This window comes from Falco punctatus (genome assembly GCF_963210335.1).
Source record: "Falco punctatus genome assembly, chromosome: Z".
Lineage (NCBI taxonomy): Eukaryota > Metazoa > Chordata > Aves > Falconiformes > Falconidae > Falco > Falco punctatus.
Window position 1 is genome coordinate 79,993,226 of NC_137586.1, and position 27,262 is coordinate 80,020,487.

The window sequence follows — 27,262 nt, forward strand, 5'->3', positions numbered from 1 at the left end:
TAGCTTTTACATTATCAAATATTTGGCCATTTCAATTCTAATCCTAATATGCCACAATTTATTTGCTCAGGAATCTGGTTCTCCTTTCCACATGAAAACACTGAATACATTTTGTAGTAGAAAGCTTGTTTTAGGCTTAAGGGACAGATAGACTAAATATATCACATTTTACCTTCAGTTATTAAACTGCCCTGGCAGATTCTCAAAGTGTTTAGTATTTAACTGATAGACTCATTCTAGATGTTTGCAAAGTTTATCAGAAGAAACACTTTTGGCTTCTACGGAATGAATAAATTTTTTTAAAAGTCACATGTTATTTCACATTCGCACTATAAAGCAATTATAGACTCATTAAAAAACAATGACTGATGTTTGGCAAGCACTCTCGTATACATTTGATCTTAACTTTATCTGGGCTAGCCAGGGTGAATTATGCAATATCTTATACAAAATCAGCATATCACATGCAAGAAGCACAGGCAGTATTTCCAATTGTAATCACTTACATGTCATATTTTAATTATTAGCATGTTTTAAAATCCTTATCCAATGATGATTTGAAAAATTCATTCCTACTTTTAATTCCCTCTCCTCTACAATACACAATGCATACGCAGCTCCTCCACTTCTTTTATTTTCACCTAATTTAAACAGTCAAATTAATATTTTGTGCATTTTTGAGTTAAAAATTGCCAGCTAGGACACTTCAGACTGAGTTTCATCCTGATATGATCCCCTGAGAGTAGGATTTTGCATTGGAAAGACTATTGTCTCCACCTGCTCTCTGCAGAGCAGAAAGAGGAGCTGCTGGAACAACAGAAACCTTAGCAGACTCTTAGTATCCAGCAGCCACTCACGGGTGAGCGACACGCTCGCTGCCTTGCTGCGGGTTAAACCCTGTCCCTGCTGCAACAGGTGCTGCTGGCAGAACCCTCGAGCTGGACAGTGAACACCTCTGCAGCTGATACAGGATGCTTCCATAGCAACTACCACTTCAAACATCGAGACAGCAAACCTACCTAGACCCGGGGACATGGACATCCGCGTCTTCTGGACTCAGCCCGCCGCTTGCACGCTCTCTGTCACTCACGCATTATGCATTCCCCTCTCCTACTCCTCCCTCCGCTCCACACACTCTCCTCCCTCTCCTGACTCCTGCTGCCTTCCTACTGCTGTGAAGATAAAAGGGGGTGGGATGGAAAAGGACAAAATTTTTTTCAACCCCAGCAATTGCCCTTGCACTGCTGGCGTTCAGATAGAGTTAGCCGCTCGAGTCTGCCTCAGCAGTTCTTCCACTTAGCTAGGACCACACTGTTTTATTACTGGAGGCAGCAAAACTGGCAGGTTTTATTAGTGGATTATGACAGATTTTGGATTCAAGTCCCCAGTTGCACCAAGACATGCAGCTCATCTTAATTCACAGCTAGCTATTCAGTGCTCAGCAGGGAGAAACAACTTCCAATGCTAGATAAGTGTTCTGGACTAAGTAATTTCTCTAACTAACATCAAATTCACATTTTATGGTCACCACCATTTCAAACAAATCCTGAGCAACAGCCAGAGATACAAAGACACAAGGTGGCACTTGGATCTTCCCAGTATTGGCCCATAATCTCCCCAATGGTAAACAAGTGTCAGAACTCCTACTTATCCAATAAATGTTGATACATCTAAGCACCAAGATATAGAAAATACTGAATTTTGAGAGAATTTCACTTCGTCCCATTTACACAGGCTTCACTGTATCTCCAGAACCTGTGAGATGGCTACTAGATTTTACAAAGTGGAAATGCTATTGCAGAAGCAGCAGTAGCACAATACCATGTGGCTGAATCCCGTAAAATCCATTAACACTCCCTGCCACTCTCATACAAACTGAAACCATTCTATCAAATTTTTAAAAAGCATCGACTCCAACTCCAAGGAAATTGAACTGCCAATACATTCCTAGTCTACAAAGCACACAACCACATGCCAGGTACTTTGAGTTTGCTGGATCCTGTCTTTTTTTTTTTTTTTTTTTTTGGTCCCGAACCCTCACACTGTTCTGCCAAAACAGTACTCCTAAGCAGCTCAAAAATATCATGCCTCTGACACAACTTCATGCAAAAGTAATGTAACAAGCAACTTGCATCTAACATGACACCTGACAGGCACATTTTTTAAACTCCTGCATTGCTTATTAGTATTGAATACACAGAATCTATTGTAAATGCCTATTTTAATACGGATTAACATTTAAGTATTTAGAAACAACTCCAAATATAACTCTAGCCATTTTAGATATTAATACTCCCAGCTTTATTTCACAGACAGCACATTCACAGAAAGGGTGGAGGGAAATGTTCAGCACAAAATAGAATCCTGCCCCAAATGAAAGCAAAATGATTTTTACTTTTGCTATAATTTACTGAGAAGTCATGCATTTCAAATGAGTTTCCTTTGCTTTGTTTTTAAATTATTTGGAACATATGGAAAAAGCAATCACAGAGACTGCTTGATAGAAGTCACAGAGAGGAAGCATTGATTCTGCTAAGGCTAATACAGTCTTTGCATATAGAAGGAAGGAATACAGTGCAGAAGCATTAGGGCAAAAAAAAAAAAAAAAGACAGGATTTAGAAGACTATGCCTTGAGAAGGCATTAGCCTGGACACCGCATCAATACTGTGTTGCATTACAGAGATGACAATTCAGGAATAATGTAAACAAACAGGAAAAGGCAAAGATGCTAGAGAATTATGAAAGGTTTAAAAAATTACTTAGTAAAAGACTCAAAGACTTGAAGAAGTATTCTACTTCTAAAAGACAAGCAGCGTTTCAAAACTAGAAAGCATTCCACCTAATTGCAGCCTCCAGTCTAACCTCATCACACAGTAGGATGGGATGAACTACCTCTAAGAAGTGCTTTTTTCTCCTCTCTGACTCAATGGGGAGTCCAAATGACTATCTTAGACTACTGCCTATCTTTTGGATAATGGCATTAGGTAATGTCAGGTAAGATCAGTCTCTGGATTTACTCTGTATACAGCTACAGAGAAAAGAAATGTTGGTAAGTAAAAATCTGCAGTATACCAGATAAAGGTATAGATGACCTAACATGCAGACACAAAAGTGCACATCAATAATCACATCATAATCAGATTCTACTCCAGATCCTAAGAGTGAAAGAAATAATCCACTGGAATGACTCACCAAACATTATAATAAAATATTTCTCTTTTTCAAAAACACAGGTGTTCTTTTTTCTTCCAAAAAGCCATGCTGTGCACTTAAAAAGAATTCAGGTAGATGTGTACAATAATCTGTATTATTATCTACATTTTTTGATCAAGACTTTATTATGCATTATTCCCATGCACCAGCTCCAGTTTTTCTGTACTGAAAAGAGAGCAAGAAGCAGTCCTTCAAAGGCCCACACTATTACCTGCTGAATTTTACATTAGACAGAACATATTTTATGAGTGTGACAGATAAGTAGTATGTTTTTCAACACCATACGGTTACTATTTTTCTGTCTCAGCCTCACAATCTAGACCCTGTATTGTTTTTCCTCTCTGGATCAACAGACGGAAAGGGTACTTGAGGTATAAAATTCTTCTTATCACTTATTCTGTAATGTTGTTTCAGCTTAGATAAAATACTTCCTGTTATCCTTTTGTCATCCAGTTTCTGTGGGAGGTCTGGCTCCCACCAACAGCTATCAAGCTGCTCAGTATCAGAGGGTTGCCTTAGTCATCAGTTCTCAGTTAAGCAGACCTGAGCACATTAAATGTTGCTAATTACTGTGCTAGAAAACACAGGAAAAGTCAGAACTCAGACTTGGGCTCACAGATTCACATGGCTGTCTTCATGGTGTCTTTCCACAAAACTACATTCAGATCCAAAATGAGTGTAGCTTTTGCTGCTCTCTCCCACTCAACATGCGGTACCTCCATTTTTTCTCCCAACCCCTGAGGATTTCTCAATTACTTTTTTTTTCATTATCATCATACCACTCTAGAGTCCTGTGCTTCCCTTTGTTACAGATGAGGATGAGACAGAGCTCCCATGGGATTTTTGTCAATGGTGGTCTTCAGCTGGCTGGAAGGTTGTTGGTAATTGACATGGGACGCTCCATACATACTTTTAACAACCCAGCATGTTGCCCACACAGCACTCTCACCCCTTGCAAACATCAGGGATAAACAATCAGGCCTGGTACTGGACCTACAATAGATCTGGCATTGCACAGAACTATGCCTCCAGGTCAGCCTTCACTTCTCTTTTCAACCAAAGCAGTAAATAAGGTGTACTAAGTATACCCCTCAGTTCTTTGTTTGTTTGGATTTCCTTTGTTTTGGATTCATTAAAACTCTGCAAGTTAAAAATGGCTCTGCTGCAAGTAAACCAATATTGAAAGCAGCAGCAATAGAATCAATGGCCTCTAGTTTGTTTGTTTGTTTTGAAATCTTGCCTTTTCCTTTTGTTGGCATCATCTGAAAGGAAAGACCAGGGAAGAGGGAGTCAGAAGAAGAACAAATCCCTGAGAAAGAAAGCAGGACTTAAAGGAGCAAGAAAAAAAAAATCCAAGGGGCATCAGAAGGGAGTATTTTCTCTTCTTATTTACATTTTTGTTTCCATAAGGAAGATTGCTCTGTTGTATGATGGCCTCATGATTTTTCAATCACAGGTACTGCAATCTTAATCTACTAATATTAGAAAACAAAAATAAATGTTGATCATAAAATTTTCTTAACACTCATAAATGCTTTTCACATGTGGCATCCAAGCTTCAAAACTATGGGCTAATCACTTATTCCAAGCATCAAACAAGGAGATTCTGAGAATTTTTAAATTTTGGTCTTGCACAGATGTCCACATTGCCTTATCAGTCAACTTTTCCGGTACTTCAGCTGAAGCAGATTGAACTACTCAGAATGAGGAATATTACACACATAGATAGCTCTTTCATAGATCAACCCTTAATCAAAATACACACAAGTAAACTTTACTTCTTTCCTATTTATCAGTGAATCACTTCCAATATGACATAACACTTCAGAAACACGTAACTTCCGTCAGGCTATGTTCTGATTAGTTCTAGTGTATGAGCAGAATACTGAGGCTGCTCTTGCTCCTCTCTTCACAGAATAATTGACAAGATACAGCTGATTTTCTTGCAAGAAATTCACTTGGATTTGGTAGCTTTTGGATTCTCTTTCAACAATGATCGATGGTGGTGACTGTTTCTGCAAGACAGACCATTTTTAAGAACATTACAAACCACCACAAGCACTTATAGAGGTGTGTTCATCACCTCAGAGCCTGACTAGCCTGTATTACTAGGCTTCTGACCACCATCCAATAGCAGCTTATCATCACGTTTGTGTTGTCTGTTCTTCAAAATGTGAAATGAGATTTCTGACCATTTTCCTGTTGCCATATAGCTGCACCCTCTGGAGACTTCTGTTCAGCTACCCCATGCTGAAGAAATGCACAACCACTGGCAGGTGTCACACAATGCCTCTTCAGTAGTACCAGGCATCTGCACTACTCTCTTTCCTGAACTGCTCACACCCTTCTGGATGGGCTGGGAATGTTTCAATATTAAAATTTTGAATTTACTGCATAGCTTCCTGATGAATAAACAAACACATGCAAGAAGGAGCACAAAGCAGACAAACAGGACGAATAATCTGAGAACAATGAATGATAGAATTTGAGTATTATGCTTTTGACCCAGTGGTTTAAGCCAGACTGACTGATGTGCATATGTATGTAGATAAAATTCAGGTTTTGATCCTCTATTTTTCAGAGATGTTTAGGATTTAAGAAACTGCAAAATTAGAACTTCCAAGCATATTGTGCTCTTTTTCAATGGAAAAATATTAATTTGCATATGCTTCCTGTGATCAGCTTGGCAAAGGTTAACCTCTAATTATGGTAGAGCTCCTTATTTGTACACTGATAAAGTATGCTGGTGTTAATATTTAAAAAGAGCTTTTAACAGAAATAAATGAAGTATTCCTATTATCAGGAAAAAAGTAAATGTTCCCTAGTATCTGCTTGTGAAAGGCTGTTATATTTTAACACACATTACAGCAGAAATGCTATTCATATAATCATAAACTTTTTATTACTGAACTTAGCTACACATTTGAGAATATTCACAAAACGAGATGACTTTTAGACAATGTTAATATGTTCAAGTGTCAAAAATTGAACAAATTAATGAGAAAATAACTTGTTTCAACTTATGGCATCTCAGATTTGGTTGATCAAGCTCTAGTGTGCAATTATGACAAAATTTCTGTCATTTTATGTCATTATAATGACACAAAAAGAATGCCACCTCTGAAGAGATGGTTTGGTCTTACAGTGTTCAGTGGCCTCTTTCAAACCACAGTGGATTCTTACTGCCTTGTAGGTCACATGGAGAAACAGCAAGATGAGAAGTTGGCAAGAATTGTCTGCCTGATCCTCTTATGCAGTTATTGTTGCTAAATAAAGTTGCAGTCTTGTTTCTTTCAATCAGGTCTGTCCAGCTCCTCATTGGTGGTATGTCACTGGCAACATAGATAGCATGCAGCAAATCAGAAGCCTTCTCACAAAACATCCATCAAAACACACACCTTCAGAGCATGTCAAGCACTAGATACTGTAAATTCAAAAACAATTCTTACCCAAAAGAGCATTTTTCTGAAGGTAATATAAAATATAAAGATTAAGAACTCTCCCTTACATCTAGATTGCTCTCAATTTCAAAGTCCTCAAAAAGTATTTCAGGCTAATAAAGACAAAAGCAAAAGGGTTCCAGCTGCTGCATACAACTTCATCTGCCTTCCCAATTCACAGATAGGGATTGTGTTTTCTTCCTTTCGAATGACGAGAAAAACTACTTGGAAACACAAGTAACTTATGTTTTCCACCTGAAGAGTTGACTCTTTTCTGGAATTCTTTAAGTGAAGCATTGAAGCATTTATTCATTTGTTGCTTACTTTTCCCCCTGAGACCAGAGTTATTACTTGAGTAAATGCAAAATTAAGTACCCACAATAAATGTAAGCTTCCAATGGAAAGCTGTAAGGCCAGAATTTCTGTCTCAGAGGTAACTATCCTCCATGTTTATCAATTTATTGTCCTGGCTGTAGAGAATCCTGGTATCCATCCTTGATGTAGAATTGCATCTACCAAGGGGCACTGGGAACATCTCAGCATTCTGATGGTAAGACAGTGGTCCTGGGGACTGTCAAGCATGTAGAGGAAAAAGAACCTGACAGCTGCTAATGCAGAGAATAACACACATTCTTCTCAGAGTTGGTCTGCAAGGGAAAAAGATGCAGCTACTTCCAATACATCTGCTTTCAGTTTCATTTACATTTTGTCCTGAACAAAATCTAAGGCCTTCAGAATTTCCTTCTCTTAATGTAATGCTTGCTCTGCAACAGTTTTAAGCTAATGAAATAACTGTAAACCATTATTTTTCATTATCTTTTTTAAATGTGATGTCTATGAAGTTACGTGTTTATTGTCTCCCTCTTCCCTGTGACACCTGAAACTTGAGCACATTATATGCAAAATCAAACTACTTGATTATGTTATACTGCAAAGCACTCTAAAACACCTGCACATAAAAGTTCTATACATGATTTGTTATTCATTATCTAGGTATTGCAGAAGGCCATATTAATGCAGTAACGTCACTTGCTATAAAAATATTCCTAGAAAAACATAACCCACATAACACTACCATGAAACACACTTTCACACAGCCTTCTTAAATTTATGACATTGCAAATCAAAAGCAAGAGGTGGTTCAGACAAGAAATAAAAATCTTCCATGAGAAAGTGATATATGAAGGAGAAAGCACTGAAATGCATCTTTAGGGTATACAGTATAAATCATTAAACCCCATATTGTTTAAAATGTGTGTAAGATCAGCTAACTTCATTTTTTAAAGCTGTTTCCAGTTTATGCCCACCATGTGTGGTGCTTCCCTGTGGTTTGTTATTTTACTTCAATGGCAAAGGGAGGAAACCAACAAAGCTCAGTAACCATACTGCATAGCACAATGTAACCATGGAAGCATTTGTCCACTTGTCAGAGACTCTCCAGAACGATTCAGCCATTCATTTCATTGAATCAATATTGAAGCTTTTAAGATTTATTACTTGAGGGTGGAAGAAAACTAATAAAACAAATTCCTTGTTGCCTCCCATTATATACATCTTGTCACAGTAGGCATATTAATAGCTTGTAAACACTTTACTGGTGTCGTGTGGGTTATGTTACTGTCCCTACTTATGGAGGGATTACTCATAATGTATTTGCATTAACATGCCTGATACTCACTGAAAGAACTTAAAGGTTTCTGAAACATTCTGCTGTATAGAAGCTGAATCAAATAGAAAGACAAAAGTTGTAAGAAAATAGGGGTGGAGGGAATCTGTTTTAAAATTCATGAAAATGCTCCCATCAAAGAGTTTCTATGTCTACTAGATCACTCTCTTATTTATGTCATAACTGAACATTTGCAATCAGACCTTAAATGCTAAAAAAAGTTGAATGGGATGATTTATTTTACAAGTACTTTCATATTTGATAAAATATGCTATAATTATCTAAAAATTACAAAGATAAAGGCAAAACTGAAACCAGCGTGTTTTGTACAAAAAAAACCCATTTCTTAAGCTATATACTGATAAATATTCTAGATTGCAAATAGCTATAGTACATGGTGAATATTTCTTTCTTTTAAAATCAGCTTTATATTGAAAAATTTAAAGCAAAAATAGCAAGATGCTTACAATTACAGTACCATTCCTAATATCAGGAGCAGAGAGTGTTAATTCAACACTTTCATTTACACTTGCATGCCATTACAGATGAAAATTGAAGGCATCTTAAATACACAGTTCAAATACTTATCAATATAGTAGGCTGTGAATGCCACACCTGCTCACATATTAAAGCTTTTCAAGACTCTGAATCAGATCTTTTACCATGACAGCCTCCTTGCTCCTGCTTCCACTCCCTTCTGCTATTCCTCTCTCCCTTTTGTGAAAGCTGTTCGGCATACCCCACTATTCCAGCTGTAAGGAGCTTAAAACAAAGGATGAAAGTAATACTAGGATATTCCAGACAACACCCTCGCTTGCCTATAGGCCTCTCTTCACGTGGGAAGAACAGTAGAAGGGTAGAAGAAGAGGCTGCAGAGCTGACATGATTGCATGTGTGTATCGGGGCCAGCATAAGGGCACTTTCCCACTCAGTGGAATGACATCAAAGGACTCTTTGCCAGTGAAAGCTTCTGTCAGTTGTAGCTATAGGTAGCAACATACCAATACAAAATACACCTGCAGTAAAAACTCGCATGCTGGTGGGCTTGTAAGGGTGAATTACTGGTACCAAGGAGGCCAAAGAAAGCTTCTGCCTCAGCTGAAATCCCAATACTTAAAAAACACCATATAACATCCAGCTCCTTCTTGTGGTAGGGAAACTATCAAAATCCTTAAGCTTTTTATTTCCAAAATTAAGAAGAGCTTACGAGAGTGCCAAAAAGCCAGTATTCTACAATCAAGAAAAAAAACTGAATAAACATGCATCTTGGTGCAATAGCATAGTAAAAATTCAGTCAGAAACAAAATAAAAAATAAATCAGTATACAGATTATAGAAAAGGGAGAGAGCAGCCATTTTAAATCACACTGCATAAAACACAGAAGATTAAAGACATAAGGGAAAACCACTGGGCTGGCAAGACAATGACAAGTTTAATAACCATATTTTAAATGCCCGTACTAATCAATTCCAAAGATACAAAAGGAAGTTTAGATATATAAATGCAGCTTGACAGCAAACCCAGCCAAAACAATGCAAAGGCTGATGAGGGATTTCACTTATAAAGAGGTAAAAGAAATTAATGGAATAAATATGTGATCTTATACAAACAGTGCAATTTTGTTTAATTCTGAAAGATTATAAATTTGAATGACAGTAATTCTGCCGGTGTAACAGAACTGAATAGCTGGAGGACTTACTTTTAAATCACATTACCATATGGTAAAGACATAGTACAATGCCAGTAAGCAGTGCAATGCTGTAAAATGGATTAAAAACTAGTGGGTATAGCTCAAGCAGCATTCTCCAGTAAGAGATCATGAACAAAATATAAATTTCATTATAAGGAAATGAAAATATTTCTATCATGTAGTTCAACAAGGGTTACAAATAGATCTGCTGCTCCTCAACACTCTTTCCTCATAAATACAAAAATCACAACAAGATGCTTGTGATGTCAATATTAGCAGAAAGGAAATTAGAGTATTATGGTGATGGCTCACCTGTTAACCTGCTTCCATTAGAACAAGTCATTTTTAGTTAAGCACTGCTGAACAAAGGAAAAATACAGGTTATACCTTACAAATGATCTTCTGGATCATTTTCATCTGAAGCTGTAGCAAGAGAAGCAGCTCACTGTTAAAGTGTCCAATGTGATGCTATGCCTGGGAAAAAAACCCAGTGTGATCTTCAGATACATCAACACTAAGTTAGTGACAAGTAGCGGAGATGGGGGAATCATTTACCTTTGTATGTAGCACTCATGGGGTGAGTATTTGAAACCCCATAAAGTTCTGGTGTCCACATTTTAAACACAATGCTGAAACCCACAGAGGATGCAAACAAATCAAATTTCCAAAACCTGAGAGCTAGAGAAAGCAGAAAGGAAAAGTTAAGAACACTGAATGCTTAATTCATCTAAAAAAAAACTGAGTGAAAGACTTGATTACTTGAGTGCTAAAATTCCCTCAGAGAAAGAAAAAAAAAAAAAAAAAAAGCGCACTGAAAGCATTCTTTAACTTACTCAGGAAAAACATACCAAAAAATAACAGCCATTCCTGGACTTAATTACATATTCATCCAGCTAAAATTGGACAACATGTATAACAATCTTTAAAAAAGAACTTCAGCTATCACACGACAGAAACTCTTATTCATCAATACAAGTATATGAATAGGAATTCAGACTCTTACAGCAAAATCCATCTGTGAATAACTTGAAATAAATTTTCAAGAGCCTATACTCCTTTTTCGCATACTGTCTTTACCATAACTGAATGGTTTCACTGGTAGATTTTCTTATTCTGAGGATACCTCAGCTGAGCAAAGTAAAACATAAATCAAAAGCAAATGCAAAGATCTTTACAGATTTTTTGAAAACTAAACACCAAACAACCAATGCACTCTACTGGCTGTGTTATGGAAGGTACACAGCATATTTCTACTATGAATACATAATAAATTTAAATAAAATTTTAAAGTAACCAATTCATGTTGAGTAGCCAAAGGTAAGCAGCAAATACCTGAAATATGAAATCAGGAAATAACAGTCTCAATCCAAAGATAAATTTTCATTCACTCTCATTAAAAACATAACAATACTAAACGAAACAATTAAATTTCTTAGTCCTTTTAAACCCATTTTAGAGTGAAATTGTTGGAACCTTGCCAACTAAAAAGGATTTATTGCTAGTTTTGAGGCTCAAGGTCCAGATTATAATATTTACAGTTAAATGTATACACGCAAATATTTCCCCTGGAAAACAGACTACTCCGCAAGTGTCTGCATATTTAGCATTATCTGCCTCCTGCATACTTTTATAGTTTATAAATAGCCCCTCTTACTGCCTCTTAACACATCTTCAAGTCAAACACTGCTCTTAATAACTTCACACTTTGTTTGGATTCTATTGGAGCTGCAGATCTACCTTGACACTACAGTTTCCTACAATTTTAGCACCATTCCCAAGTACTAAGCAGGGAAGCAGAGAAAGACAAAGGCTTTATATTTATTTCTGTGTGAATCTTTTAGTAAGTCATAGCTTACCATGTCAATCAAGCAATTAAAATATACATTTAGATACTTGGTACTAGCTATCTAAATGTAAATCTAGCGCTGCGGTCCGTAATCACAGAATGACTTAAAGGCTTACAGAAACAGTGGTGGCACATGACATGTGTGCAACTTCCAGACAGAAAGAATATACATATTTATCTATTTAGTTAGTTACAAATTACTATTAACAAGTTATATCAGCCCTCCAACATCTCCTTTACAGTTACTTTCTATTAATTCCTTAAGATCTTTTTAATATTCCTGTGTGTATACCTAACTTCCTAGCTCTGATCAAGCCACACTAGATAGAACATGACCAAGGGGAATGGGGTAGAGATCCCTGCTCTTGGAATGCTGTGGAGTGATTAACACTGACCCTCTCGCTCATTGAGAATGCACTATTAGGATATGCAAAGTAACTTACATGGGGATGGAGAAAGGCTGTGTTCCTATTAGCATTCATGGGAGCTATACAGCTCCAGTCTTGTTCATCAAGTTTGGAATATACCCTTTTGTTATTGATGGGAAAATGTCACTAGTTACAAATGGTTACACACAGGGGTGTAGCAGGGTCAAAGCAAACTCCAATACTTTCTTTTCCCCCTCTGAGGCAGAGTGCTGCTTCAGCAGTTCTTTTTTGACCTGATGGTACACCTCTTTAGATAAAAGAAATGTTGAAATTCCCTACCCTGACCTTTTCTGCAGCCTCACCACCCAAAGATTAAAGAAAACCTCCAAAAGAGTATGTCATTAGTGGTGTATGATGGGACAATCATCAGACACTGCTGCAGGCATCACTGCGTATGAAGTCTGCCTCCAAACTCCTCTCCAGGTCCACCCACAGCTCTGATGGGTCTCATAAAAGTCTTTCAACGGCATGAATAGGGTCTGAGTCATCTGTTTCCCAGCACAGACAACTACAGTTGCTTCACTTCTATTCCTGAAAGCTTCCTTTAAAAACCAAAACAAAACTGGTCGGTGCTGCAGATATCCTTTGCCAGATGTGGCATGACACCTCTTAACAGATGGAATTCTCATTCACTAAGTTGTAATTACTTTTTGCCAACTTGAGATCCCACAAAAAACTTAGGGTTTATGGGAAATTAATTCAGTCACCTACAACATTGCTCTTGCTGGAAATACAGTTGGTGAAAGATTCAATCTACTTGCATTTTGCCATCCCCAGAAATACACAGAAACATTCTGGGACCTCTAAAAATATGTTCACACATTTGTCATGTAATCTGAGAATCCTGGCTTGTCTTTGCTACAGAGCGGCTTCTATGCAAGGCTGTATCTAAGACCTTCAAGTGCAGCTATGTTAACTAGCACAAGCCGTGCATCTGACCCATGACAAAAAATAGAAGACTTATTTCTGAGCAGTTTTTGATTGGGAAGATGCTATGAATTACTCTGAAAGAAAAGGAATTATCCCTAGTTAGACTCCTAAATGGTTTAGAGTCTTCTGACTTGTAAGGAACTTTGGTTTGAGGGAATTCTAACTACACTTGGCATCTACAGCCATTAACAAATACAGAATAAGAAAACCTAAAAATTAACTTACACTACCCAACTTCCTGCCAGAAGGAAATCCTGTTTACATGTTACCACTATTCCATCCTTCTCTGCAAAGGGCAGCAAGCAGGCCTGCCTCATCTGGCCAGCTCGTATTTTATGCTTACTGCCGAATTCTGCACCTGATAATATTTATATTCTTTTGTGCAAACTTTCTCTTTACTTTACAACACAGAACTTCTATGCTCTGGACAGAACGTTTATGTTGAAATGTACTGCTTTTCTTGTTGTTATTTGGCTAGGCAGCATGTAGACAACCTTTGGATTACTTGAATTTTACTAGATCCATTCCTCATCCATAACAGAGCACTATTTTAGGGTAGATATGAAACATATACATATATATATTTACTTTTTATAATAAGCTGAGACACAAGAACACACTGCACCCTGACAGCTTATTTTACAATACCTGGAAACACGGCCTCAATTTTTTTCAGCTTCAGTGGTGTGAAGTGTGACTCTCTACAGAGCTACACAATCACTAGTTTTCACATTTATGCCTTCATACTCAAGTTATTTCACTTTCAGAATTAAAGTCATAAAAGACATCTGCCTTTGTTAACACCAAACACATTTCTAACCCCTTTGGTTGTTCAGAAAAGTCTGAAAACATCATATAACAGGGCTCAAAAACAAAAAGCAAAAAACCCACCCCTTATTTAAAATTATTTGTAATTTGCTGAGGGACCAGACTCACAACCACATTTCCCTTCAGCAACAATACAACCATGTGTCCCAACATATTCAGCCTAACCTTAGAGCTGTCACCTTTTGTAAGAAATACTGTACTTGCTCCTGCTGTAATCAAAAATTTCCTTCTAAGGCTGTGTCAGAAGAAACCCACACTAGGTTAAATTTACCAGACCAGTAAGTCTTCCTGTTTACCTCAGCAACTGCAACAGCTGCTGACAGTTCTTTAATAGTGAAAATGACTCTGTTAAGTAAGCTGAAGTATCTACAAGGCTTAATTTATGGTTTCTCTTGTGAAAAGAACATCTCAGCAAGGGCTTAACACCTGCATCTCTGCAGTACTGGTCCTGAAGAGGAGGGAAACGCGTGAAGGGATAAAAAGAAACCACCTGGCAACTTCTGAGGGAGCAGCAGCACCAGAACCAGGCAGGACTAAAAGGCCACAGATTTTGGAGAGGCGCTGCGAACCGCCACAGGCAAAAGGGGCTCTTACAAGGACAATGATACTAGCCCAAAGAGGTGACAGCCTTGGCACCGAGCAGCCTCCCGCTCCTCCGGCAAGGCGATCGGTACGGACAGTGCACCCACAAGGACCCTCGCAGGCGGGACTCAGCATGCCCACCTGCTCTCGGCACGCCGCCTCTCGCCTCCGAGCCTCCGCGCCCTCCCCCCCCCGGGCGGCCGCACGCCGGCGGGGACAGCCGCCTGCCCCGCCACCGGGGCCCCGGCCCGCCGCAGGAAGGAGGGAGGCCGGCCGCCTCAGCCTGCCGCCGGGCGGGCAGCGCCTTCCCGCGGCCCCAGGCAGCTCCCGCAGCCGGGAGCCCAGGCCAGCCGGCTCCCCGTGTCGGGAAAGCCCCGCAGCTCCCGAGGGGGTCCCGGCGAAGCCGCTCGGGGCGGCGCAGCCGCCGGCCCCTCAGGGGGAAGCAGGCCCCTTCCCGCCCGCCTCCCCTCATGGCGGCGCGCGCGGCCGGCGCTGTGGGCGGGGCCGCCCTGCGGACGTGGCGCGGCGGCCGCCATGAGGAGCGGCGGCAGGTAGGGCGGCCGCTGGGGAGCAGCGAGGCGGCGGGGCCGGGCCGGCCTGGTCGCTCCCGTCGGCGGCGGGGCCGGCTGGTCGCTGCGCCGGGAGGGGTCTGGGCGGGCGGTGTGGGGCTCCCCCGCGGAGGACGCGACGCCTGCGGTTTGTTCCGTAGAGCCGCCCGCGGAGAATGGCCGGTAGAGGCGCCGGTTGTGGCCTGCAGCCGCCGGCCGTAGCGCAGCCGCCCGCCGGCGGGCACCTGCACCCCTTCGCCAGCGCGGCGGGCGCGGAGGGCGAGGGGCCCGAGGAGGAGGGCGAGGTGACGGAGCTGCGGCCGCGGGGCAGGGAGAAGGTCCGCCGGAGCGCCTCGAGGGACAGGCTGGATGACATCGTCCTGCTGACGAAGGACATCCAGGAGGGGGACACACTGAACGCCATCGCGCTGCAGTATTGCTGCTCGGTAAGTGCCAGGCGCGGGCTGCCCTGCCGCCGGGGCCGGCCGTGCTTAGCGCCCGTGCAGGCAGCGTCGGGAGCGCCGTGCTCTTCAGAAGTAAAAACAAAATAAGTAATGACGGCAGAGCGTTAGTGTCGCAGCGCAGAGCCTGCCGAGTTCCAGTTCCGTAGTGTGTTGGGTTTGGTTTTTTTCCCTTAAAGCCAACGTAAGCGTAAGGAGCAAATGCATGGCTCTGCTTGTGGCGCTGCCTGGGGCGGACACGTTACAGCCAAAGTTAGGCTCTGCACAGCCACGCCTGGGCACTGTCCCTGCTGCCGCCTGTCCCTGTCGGGCTGAGCGATACGGAGGGCACTGCTGAACCACCGCTAGGGTTTGCGTGGAGCCCAAATTCCATTAAGGGAGGGGACAGAAAAACTCAGTGTAGTTTTGTTTTGAAGTTCTGCTGAATTGCGCAAGTGTTTATCGGCATGAGCACGTTGTATGCACCCCGTCTGCCTGCAAGCCCTAAGCATTCCCTTCTGGTGCTCAGAACTCGCTGCTTCTCCTCGCTAAAAGTTGTTAAATTAGCCTAGCAAATGTCCTTCCCTGCCTGGTACTTTTGCTGGCGGCTACTAATTAAGGCAGAGGCTTCTGTCTTGGTTAATGTTAGCCTTTGCGTGTATCCAGTTTTAAGAGGAAATCAGCTGTGCATGTTGGTGGACTGTCTGGGCTAATTCAAGAGGTCAGATTCAAGATCCGTATTATGGAAGTTTTGCTGTCATCACATTCTTCAGGCAGAAACAGAATTGGGGACCTCCTGTCATGAGCTTAGGTACCACAATCTTGACATAACTACTTCATAGTTATGACAGACTTTAGCCTCCTTAACCAATTCTTGGCTTCAGAAGCCACCACAATTAGGTATTTTGAGCAGGTTTCCTAGGTCAGGCCTCAGATAAGAAATAAAAGATAACCGAGTTGTGCTCTGTCCTGGAAGTTCAGCAAGAATATGGAAGAGCAGGCCAGGGCTACAGGCAGAAAATATAACTTGTGTTGTGCTGGAATCACTAATCACAGAAACTTAGACCTTAAAGATCATCTAGTTCCAACCTGCTGTGGGCAAGGACACCTTCCAGTAGACCAGGCTGCTCAAAGCCCCGTCCAGCTTGAATGCTTCCAGGGGTAGGTAAATGCTGCATTTGGCCATCTTCTACGCTCATCTGATTATTCAGCATGGTACACGTAACAAATACACTGTCACAGGAATTGGAACACCTTTTAACATTACAAGTTTAGTGCAGGCAGTAGGCACCGATGGCCCCACCTTACTGTTTCTGGCTATATCTGTGTTATAAGTGGAGTAGTTAGAGCAAAGCAACAAGGGTCTCTTGACTACCATGTTTTCTGTCTGTAACTTCTCCTGAGGTAGATGTCCTCCTCAGGAGGACAGGAAGAATGTGAACTCGGGTACTCTGTTTGTGTGTCTTACAACGGGCACAATTCCTGAGTGCTTACCGGGTTGTAAAAAAGTACTGATTTTAAAGTACTTCATTATGGTGAAGTCTGTGGCTGTGCCTTCCATGTTGAGGGATGTACTGTCTCAGAACGAAGTTGCTAATTCTCCAAGGACACTTAAATCTTTGCAGAGTATTTCACGTTAGACTTCAAATCCAAACTTCCTGAGAGCAAAACGAGATTAATTTTAAGGAGGAATAGGGAAAGGGAAGAGCTGACTTGATGAGGAGAGGTGGTTTCCGCTTCAACCCCCAGAAGCAGAAAGAGCATCCAAACCTTGGCTGTGGCTAGACAAATGGGAAGCTCGTAATTTTTAATATTCCTTATTCACAAGTTGCCAGTTTAGTTGGGAACTCACAGTAATTTACTTAATTTGAAAACACTGAGGTAAAGTCCCATTCATTTCACACAGTCGCCACTGATAGATGAATATACGTTAGATGAATATATATGTTTGAATTGCCTAAGTGACTTTCCATCTTCTTACCTGAAGTGAGGAGGTGTGTAACCATGTAATTACCTCTTTGCTTTAACATTGTTCAGATTTGCTCTCTGACCTCACTTTATATTGTTTGAATGGGTATCGGTTTAAAAAAAAAAAAAAAAAAAAGGCAAAACAAAGGCCCTGCCTTTGTTTCATTAGGGAAGAATTGTATTTCTCAAGGATGTAGTACTCTCTTTATAAAGAGTTTTGGTTCAGTGGGGCTTCGATATTTAAACTGTTGGTTTTATTTTCAGGTTGCAGATATCAAGAGAGTTAACAATCTTATCAATGATCAAGATTTTTTTGCCTTGAGGTCTATCAAAATCCCAGTGAAAAAGTTCAGTGTGTTGACCGAAACACATGTCTCTCCAAAAGGAAGACCAGTCCTCCGGCCTGCTCACTGTTCCCCAGACGTGCAGGAAACGTCACCACCTGATAAATTCTCTACTAATGAGACTGCTGGCAACTTTTTAAAAGAAGTGGATCGAGATATAGAAGAGATAGTGAAGTGTAATGACACAAAGAGAGAGAATCTGAATGAAGTCGTCTCTGCCTTAGCAGCCCAGCAGATTGGGTTTGAGACTGATGGTAAAACTAAAAAAAGCAAGGATCCTTACTATGGAGCAGATTGGGGTATAGGATGGTGGACAGCTGTAGTGATTATGTTGATTATTGGCATAGTAACTCCAGTTTTTTACCTCCTGTATTATGAAGTTCTAGTGAAAGCAGATGTCAGTCACCATTCTACAATGGAATCTTCCCATTTGTTTGTCACAGCAGCATCACATCAGAAACAAATAGAAAATGGGATAAATCCACTAAATGTTATAAATGTTGATAATCAAGGAGACCTTCAGCCTTAACAACAGAAAACCCCAGGCAACTGTTACTGATAGACACGTAAGATAGCATTAGATAAAGGGGAAACCACAGAATGCAAAATGCATCTGGAATGCAGAGAAAATGCATCCTCATGTGTGACCTACCTTTATGGGCAGTGTTCCAGTGCAAGGGTATTTCTGTGAATCGTGTAATCTCTGAATATGCCTGAGACAGGCAATTTTTATGCAAGATTGGAATATAAATTAAGGTATAAAATTGTCTCTGAAGCTTTGCACTTTTTTCTATTTTGATAGGCATATGTTTTTTAATTAATGATGAGGTGAAAAAATGTAGTTTAAATTAACACGAGGCATCTCACTGTACGTTTTACAGCCCTAAAATGGGCATTTGGGGATATCTAACTTTTAAACATCTTGAAGTATTTATAGAGTGCATAGTACACTTGACATTTTAATATCAGGTTTACAGTTGTCAGTTAAAACTGCATTCTCCTAATCTTCTAGAGTAAGATTTTTTTAAAAAAAAAAAACAGCTATCATTCCATAATTAATTGCCACTATGAAGTTCTTTTTTTTATTTTTTTTTTCCAAAGTGACTTTTATAGAGGCAGTAGCAAATACTTAAGCTGGAATCTTCAAATCTTGTGCCTGTGGTCAAACGCATTCTTTAGTGCTTTTCACTATAAGCACCAAGCTTATAGGACTTGTTTTCTGTGTCTGTGACACTGTGCCTCGACACAGTCCAGTTGAGAGTGAATTGCTGAAACTTCACATCCTTGTGGTATCCTGCTGAAAACTGACTGGACTGGACTGCACTTCTCAGCTGTGTATGGTACAAAAGTGCAGAGGTGTGGCACCTTGCTATGACTGCTTCAGTAGTTCTCATGCTAATGGATTTTTCCCCCTCAAGTTAATCTCGGTGCAGGACTGACCTTTCTTCAACGAGTATGCTAATGATCGAGTGCCCATGAACCTCAAACACTGACGACTTCCTGAAATCTCCAAGAAAACATCAAATGAGATTTATTGGCTCCTAGCAAGAAACTTCACATTGCAGCAGAATAGACCAGTTGCAGCTTCAGACATGTTCTTTAAATTGTAGTGTATTCATCAACCACTCCGTGCTTGAATGTTTCACTTGGGGTTTCATGAACAACCTTGTTTTTCCCCCTCTTTTATTTTCTACCTGAAAATGCTACAAGACAAACAAACAAACAAAAAAAAACCACCACCCTGAACTCTTCCTACAGAAAGAAGAAGGTACTTGTGTACTCAGAATATTTTTAAATAAAAACTTGAGATGCTGCCTCTTAATTTTTTGTTATATTTGCCTTGTGGAGTAAGATTTCCATTGCCCTGTTCAAAATACCATTTTTCACCAAAGCCCAAGATAACTGAATTGAATAGGACTTGGAAAGAGAGAAATGGAAAAATAATCACTATCCTTTAAACTACTGTTATAAGCTTTCCTTTGAGTGTCTTTGGTAAGTATATACAGTATAAAAAAAAAAAAAAAAGTGGAAAAGTTAATGTTTCCTAAGTATTGGAGGTATTCCAAAGTGCTTTATCAACTTAAATTTTGAAAGTAAAGACTCACGCCCCATCTGTTTCTGGAGGCTTCTATTGCCGCAGGAGGTGGGACAAATACTCTCCACTGGCATGCCCAGTGTATTGAGCATGCACTGTTAACTTTTAATGTATTATACTGAAATAGAAGCAGGCCAGAGCTTAAAGGGAAAGGCTGTACACTTGGGTATGTGAACTGTGACCTGCTACTCTTGAACCCTTTGATCAAAGTGGTATCTGTGGAGACAGTGGAAACTACTCATAGTTTCCACATGAGAAGAGAGATTGCGAACAGGCATAAATTTCATGTTTCGCCTAACGCTTGTTTTCAGAGATCTTTTAATTGGTGCTTTCCATGAAAGGAATGTGCCAGTAACACAAGCATGAATACTGAAGTACCAGTTCTGGGTCATGCTGTATGAAAAATTGCATTGCAGAATAACTGATGGTGGCTGAAGTGAGCCACAGCCTCTATGGCTGGCAGTGTAGAAGGTGACTTGCTCTGGTCTGGACAACAGCTTTGGCACATCAAGACAAATGTTTTCTGTGCAGGACTGAAACTTGGTATCTGTGTCTTTTTTTTCCTGCAAGCTTATTTGCTGGTTTGCTTCTTTCCCCTTCGTTCTGTTTCTGAAACCTCAAAATTTCTAATACTTCTATTCTCCCATTTCTTAAGAAATTGTGAAGAACATGGAATTAACTATTGTGATGCAGCATAGGCCTAATGTACTGCACATACCTGGGCTGATGGGCATCAAATTGACATCAGTATGGAAGGGAACATCAGCTGTGGTGTGACTCCCTCAGGAAGGCCTCTATCCTGTTGATGGGCAAGTGGAGAGATGATGGGTTGTTAGCCATTGCTCTGTGCCCTGCAGTGGTACTGCAGAATAGTTCTCTGGCATCGCTCACACTTTGGGCTTCTGCAGTGCTGGAAGGCCTGTGGCTTCTTGTCACCGCGTCAAGTGTGATGGGCCTTTATTTATGCTAGGATAGGCAGTCCTTAAAAAAACACAAAGGGATAGCTGTTGCATTGGACTGTACGATACTCTTAACCAAGAGCCTAGTGTGTTTTTACTATTTTATTATGCAGCATATTTCACATAGCGTATTTTTAATTTAAGAGAATTAATTTTATGAGAAGATAGAGTAGGTCTTTTTCCAGGATTGTAGGGCTTCTGGTACTGGTTATCTACAAGCATCAGGTGGCTTGGTTTTTTGCAGGATGCAGGGATCTGCAGTGCTTTTTCCAAAGTACAACACAACTGGCAATACATCATCACGTGTCAGCCCTGAATAAAGAGGTTGGCTGCTTTGTATGTAACTTCAGTCTGATTGAAGTTAAAATCTGTAAAGTTAAGTCTTTAGAAACTGACTTGCTTAAAAATAAAAAGCACAACTGAGTGGCAAATCATGTTTTAGATTAATTACAACACATTGTTGATCAGGAAATTGGTTTTAAATTTAAGTGCATATTGCACTGTTGGATCATGTAAAATGTAAATTATTTAAATGTGCTTTATTCTGGACTATGTTGTTACAAATAGTCTTTGTATAACTATTTTATAAAGGCTGAAGATACAACTTTGTAAAATAATCCTGAATGAAGAGCAAGTCTTAATTTTAAATACTTCTCTGCTTTTAGAAGAACGTAAGTAATATACGTAAAATAAAATTTTATTTTAGACTGCAGTGAAAGTGGTGCATACAATAATATTCTTAGCTCTATATACCTTGCATGGTGTATTACAGGAGGCCATTACTTGTGTGCGTTTTGGCTACTTTTGTTGTATGATCTGAAGTAAAAATCCTTGGCCAACAAGTGAGTTTGTTGGCAGTACCTGCATACAGCATTTGCATCTAGCTGGAGCCTTAACGGTTTACCCTGTGCACACCTTGTAGGACGTAGATTTTTCTGCTTAAAGTTCTGAGAACTTGCTGGTTCTGTAAAATATGGATTAAGAAATAGCCATGAAAAGCTAAGGCAAGGATCAGCGAAGTTCTTAGATCACCCTAAGGGTGATCTCCCCACACACTGAAAGCAGTGCCTTCTATGAAGCAGCGGTGTTCTGCTGTGCTGTTAAGATAGGATTTGAATATATGCCTGTCCAAACCCAGAGTTTGCTGAGACCCAAACAGTGGTCTGTTTCATCAGCATTATGGTCTTGCAGTGAATTCTAAGCGATCGTTAAATCAGCTTATAAAGACAGCTGCAAGCGTTACGCCTCTGGAACAGCACAACCTCATTCCATTTCAGAAGTGCCTTGGCACAAAGCTGGATCATTGCAGAGCCTGGTGCGTTCATAACCGCTGGCCTTATTTGCCATAGTTAAAGTAGTGCTAGAGGGTCCATCCTAAGACTTTGTGGTTCCCGCTGGAGGATAGAGGTGACCATAGTTCACCTTTTAAAAAGTCACATAAAGACCCAGTTTCTGCCAGAGCAATTCTCAGCAGTACAGCAGGGAAGTAATTGTCTCTCCAATTAGCAGTATGATGAATGAAGTAAGTCATCATCCTCAAGAGTTAGCATCGGCTACAAAATAAGGTATTGTACCTGTTCAAGCAAGCAACAGCTTGTGACCAAATTCTAAGTCGTGCAGTAATGCTTTTCCAGTGTTAATCTTCTAGTTCTGCCTTTGGCAAAAGCCATCAGTTTGCGTTCCTTGTGTGAGGCTAGGAGTCCCACTGTTCACCCTGCACAGGGGGGAACAGCTAGCAGAAGACAACACTTGCGGCATGCAAATTTAATTTTCAACATGGTTACCTTGTTGATACCTGTCTCGTATATGCCATGCAAGAAGCAGGCACACCTGTTAAGAAACAGCTGCTGCCATGTGTGATGTTAAAAGACAATGAACAGAGAATCCTGTGCAGTACAGCAGAACGTTTATTAAACATTTGTATGAACACTTCAAAATAAAACTGGTATACTGCTGAGGTGTGACCTGCATAGCATTTTAGTTTAATTTTCTTTACATCTGATACATATTTTATCAGAACGCTTGAAAGCTACAGCTCAAGGAACAAATTCTTACTGCATATGAAGTTCATAGAACAATGCAATACTGTTTTCCAGTCACTGATGAGGTAAAGTACTGCTTGACAAACTGCCAAAATTGCAAGGGAAACTTCCGTAGTTTCCTTTGCTGATGAAAGAATTGGATTTGGTTTAAAACTGTTCTTTCATTAGACCCGATAACAGCAGTAGTTATCAGGAACAGAATGTTTTAAGAAGTTAAACAAAAACAAACAAAACCAACAACCCTGATCAATAGTAACAATAGTAACACAGACCAATAATACTTTGTACCATCAAACGACAACAGGACACAGAAATTGCTCTGTCACTGGGTTCTTCAAGTATCTGATCTTGGGAACAAGTTTTCTACACCTCAGTTGTTGGTTCTTAAATAAAACTGATGTTTCCAAACGTTCTGGTTTTGCTATTCTTGGCATTCTTGTCTTGTTCTCCTAGTTAAAACTTCATGCATTAAAATACTTCACCACATTCTTTTCCTACATTTTTTATTTGGTTGGGTTTGGTTGTTTTTTGGTTTTGTTTTTAATATTGATGTGCTGTCTGTTAAGTTTCTGTCTTGTTTGTTCTGTAGGAAAGTAAATAAATGCATTAACAATTACACAGATAGGTAACATCTGCCATCTCACATGAACGGCGCTGTGAGGTAAGAAAGTAATCACCTTAAGAGGTGGAGAAACTGAGACAGGTGAATTCTCATCACTCATCAGTGTGCCACTGCTGAAAACCAGGATTCCATAATTTCTCAGTCTTAAATTCTGACATATTTCTAAATGAAATTACCCTTAATTATCACTTACGTGGATTCATAAAGGTAATGTAACCCATTGTTTAATATTACAGTCCCTTTTTACCAAAATACTAATGAGTTCTTTTAACTAGAATAATAGCTCTTTAAAATACTCTCATTATGTTGTCTGCCCATATTACTAAGGTACTTTCAAGTCACTTTATATTAAAGTGCTTAGTTTATTTTCAATTATTTTCAGTCACCTGAATTCAGAAGTTACCTGAGCTCCTCCAGAGAAGTCAGCTCCAAATCAGCAGCTTATGTCCATAAAGGCCATGCCTTTTTTTTTTTTTCCCCCCGCAGTCATCAAGAATTTCGCTGTTATTCTCAAGATTTGACTGTTGAAGCATAGAACTGACTAGTGCAAATGCTTAGGCACAATTTTGATTAAAATGCATACATTCTTTTTCTGTGCAGAGGCAATATAGTGGCATATAGCTTACTCCATCAGTAAGCCATTCTGGAAAACCTTAAAAAGGTGCATGTCTGCAAAACATTTGGCAAAAGAACAAAACAAAGGATCCCATATCCTGTTTTACAGCATAGTACAATTAAAAATAATTGTCCAGCGTGTTTTTGGACAGTATGCTTAAAATCAACAGAGCTAAAGCATTAGTTCTGTTAATACTCGGCCTACCTCTGGAATTCTACTTCAAGTAGTGTAAGGCTTCGGCAGTGTACCACCTAGCAACAATAGCTAGTATGTTGCTTCATCCATATTGTCATCACCTCCAGCATCAAAGTCATCTCCATCTTCAAAATATGAAGAAATGTAGTCATTTTCCTAAACCAAAGGAAAAAAAACATCTATCACTGTATCTGTGGAGATGATTTATGAAAGAAACATGCTTTAAACTGCAGTTGCGCATCCATGTTTTGAAACAGTAATAGGAGTTTTTTCTTTCCTTCTTTCTTGGGAAAGAAAAAGGGAAATACTGTAATGAAGTTCTGATATCTATGAAAGAACAGGCATCGCTGTTTTAGTGATGAAAATAAATAACTGTATGTATTGATTGTGGCAGGACACATTCCTGCTTGCAAAATCCTTATTTCAGAGCCTTTGGGGAGTAACAAGACTAAAACACCCACTTGAACTAACTACAACACAATGTAGTGAACGAAGAAATTTCATGTAGTAACACCTCTTGCTAAAATTCTCCTTCAGTGACAAGAGAAGCTACGGACATTTCTTTGGCTGACAGCCAACATACTACTCGATGAGTGAGATCCAACTTTGTGTTAAGTAGGAAAACTGACATTTTACCTCTTCATGCTCCTCTTCGTCATATTCCTCTGGTTCTTCTGCTTCTTCGTCATCTTCACCTTCTTTGTCTTCTGTTTTGTCTTTCTCATCTTCAGATTTTTCTTCTTCATCACCCTTCTTTTCCAACTCCTGTCACAAGGCAATCTCCTTTACAAGGTAATCTCACGTTAGAGTGACAGCATAACCTCCACACTACCGAAACGTTATGCTGCAGTTAACAGCAAGACGACTAGCTGTGCATGTTTTTTGTCAATATTTAAAACAACATGATGTGACGTGAGAACTTCATAATGACTGACTTCATCAAGCATTAGCCATTGGACCTGAAGTCTAAAAAAATATGTCTTGTGTAATAAATTCAGATGATGATTTCCCTTTACCGTTCCGTTTACCACTGTTAGAATAACTGGCAGTAGAAGGCCATGTCATACTTGATAAAGCGGTACCATACTATACATAATAAGGTATCTGCACCAAAAAACTGGTGGATCATCAAGAGAAAAAATGGAAGGCTGTTTCATCTTTAAGCCTCCATTCCCACACGGTGGGTAGTTTCCTCCAAAATTGAGGTGACTTTCCTTCCAGGTTTCTCTTTCTGTATCTTTCCTCTCAATTTACTACAGTGTTTAACTTCCAACATTGGTGAAACAGCAATACATTTAAAAGCTCTGGTGCCCATTTCTCCTTCAATAAGCTCTAATACTAGCTCTGCTGATCACAATTAAGCTACATCACTACCCGCCGAAGAACAACTGGTCTGAATCAAAAAGTTGTGCTCAGAATCAAAGAGAGGCAAAGACAACAGCTTCTCCGCAGCCAGGCTCTGTCCTTACCCTCTCCCTTGTGCTACCACATTGCAGAACAGCTGTCTGTCAGAGTAACAAGACAAGGCCAGAAAAAGGCTGGTTATTCCGTTTGTACCAAAACACATACTAAAGATTTCATTTTGCTTCAGCAAATTCTACTGTAGAATTTAGAAAGAGTATGCGCATCTTACCTCAATTTTTTTCAACACATCGAGGTTACTTTTAGGTTCAGAACTTTTTGCCTTTTTTGGTTTTGCACCTGCTGGAATAAAATACATCACTATTATTTCTTGAATATGGAAGAACACAAATTCTTTTGTTTTACTGGCTCTTAAGAGCTTACATCTTGAGTATGCCATGGAAATCCCACACTATCTGTATGAAAATTACTTTAAACTTTGAGCCACCTCATTCATGGAAGTGTAAATGCCCAGTTTATGTAAGTGATGCCTACAGGGCCAGTCTGAAATTCACTTTGAACAGATTGTTGACCAAAGGTTTGGCCGAAGTATGATGTTCAGCTTCACAAAATACGTTTTACCTGCATACTCACAATATGTGAGTACTAGAACAAAATCTGAATTGTTATTTTTCATCATCTTGAAAAGATAAAACCTCATTAATGTCACTAATTTATGCAACTCATTAATGACAGCTGGGTGTTTCAGATAGAGACAGCTGTTCGTTAGCTCCAACAGAGTAGGCATGGTTATTGCACCTAGATGCCTTTTAGATCACAGCTGGCTCTCATCTAATGAGCTCACAGTGTGTATTTCCACCTAGTCCCTTGACTCATTAACATAATCTTCATCAAGTTACTCCCTACAATCCAACCTCATTATGCTACTTGACTGTACACTGGAGTGAAGGTCAAAACCAGCATTCCATGTACCCAGGTGAGAGCTACCTGAATTGCAGCAACCTAAATTGGTTGCCCCAATTCCAGGAGTGCAGTTTGAGGAGAAACAGGGAGCTCCAGAGCGAGAGATGCTACAGCATTTAAAGAGCTCTGCTGGATGTCCCGTTTCCACCATGTAACCATGTCTCGGCTCTCCTGCTGTATTCAGCATGATCACATAAAATTTACAACATAGAGCTGTACCTAACACACATTAGCTCTTCTCCGCAGAGTAAAACTGCCTCTGTAAAGTACTGGTGTAGCTATACAGCTTCTGATGAACAAGGTAGCTTCGGACAAGCTACCTTACGTAACTTGCACCTTTTTTTACACTAGGCTGTACCAAGTGGTGTCGGAAAGAACAACAGTGTGCATTGATGGAGGGGATATCCTTTGTGGAGCAGATAGCAACCCAATGTGGTTATGTATTTTATCTGGCCTGATACTCAAGGAAGCAGAACAACACTAA

At 40.0% G+C, this 27,262-nt stretch overlaps 3 protein-coding genes across 7 annotated transcripts in view; 1 reads left to right on the top strand and 2 right to left on the bottom strand.

Moving 5' to 3' along the window:
• Nucleotides 1–14,719, bottom strand: part of ADGRV1 (adhesion G protein-coupled receptor V1) — a 299,412-nt gene extending 284,693 nt beyond the window's left edge. For 3 of the 5 annotated variants that reach the window (XM_080371328.1, XM_080371325.1, XM_080371330.1), the window contains exon 1: nucleotides 1,020–14,719. In XM_080371328.1, coding sequence (XP_080227454.1) covers nucleotides 1,020–1,041 — 22 coding nt within the window. In that variant the 5' untranslated portion in view covers nucleotides 1,042–14,719. The remainder of the gene's footprint in view (nucleotides 1–1,019) is intronic. The other 2 variants (XM_080371326.1, XM_080371327.1) reach the window with 2 other exon arrangements.
• Nucleotides 14,720–15,051: 332 nt separating this feature from the next.
• On the top strand, nucleotides 15,052–19,746 carry LYSMD3 (LysM domain containing 3). Its single transcript, XM_080371348.1, has 3 exons — nucleotides 15,052–15,175; nucleotides 15,334–15,618; nucleotides 17,845–19,746. The coding sequence occupies exons 1-3, from the start codon at nucleotides 15,095–15,097 to the stop codon at nucleotides 18,451–18,453; spliced, it is 975 nt and encodes a 324-aa protein (XP_080227474.1). The 5' UTR covers nucleotides 15,052–15,094; the 3' UTR covers nucleotides 18,454–19,746.
• Nucleotides 18,954–27,262, bottom strand: part of POLR3G (RNA polymerase III subunit G) — a 28,140-nt gene continuing 19,831 nt past the window's right edge. The window contains exons 6-8 of the mRNA XM_080371349.1: nucleotides 26,087–26,157; nucleotides 25,090–25,218; nucleotides 18,954–24,609 (exon numbers count right to left, since the gene is read on the bottom strand). Coding sequence (XP_080227475.1) covers nucleotides 24,523–24,609; nucleotides 25,090–25,218; nucleotides 26,087–26,157 — 287 coding nt within the window. The 3' untranslated portion in view covers nucleotides 18,954–24,522. The remainder of the gene's footprint in view (nucleotides 24,610–25,089; nucleotides 25,219–26,086; nucleotides 26,158–27,262) is intronic.

Bases quoted from the DNA above. Each gene is read 5' to 3' on its own strand.
- LYSMD3 (XM_080371348.1), top strand. From the start codon at position 15,095: ATGGCGGCGCGCGCGGCCGGCGCTGTGGGCGGGGCCGCCCTGCGGACG. The intron at 15,176-15,333 runs GTAGGGCGGCCG...TTTGTTCCGTAG, and splicing joins GCCATGAGGAGCGGCGGCAG to AGCCGCCCGCGGAGAATGGC. The intron at 15,619-17,844 runs GTAAGTGCCAGG...TTTTATTTTCAG, and splicing joins CGCTGCAGTATTGCTGCTCG to GTTGCAGATATCAAGAGAGT.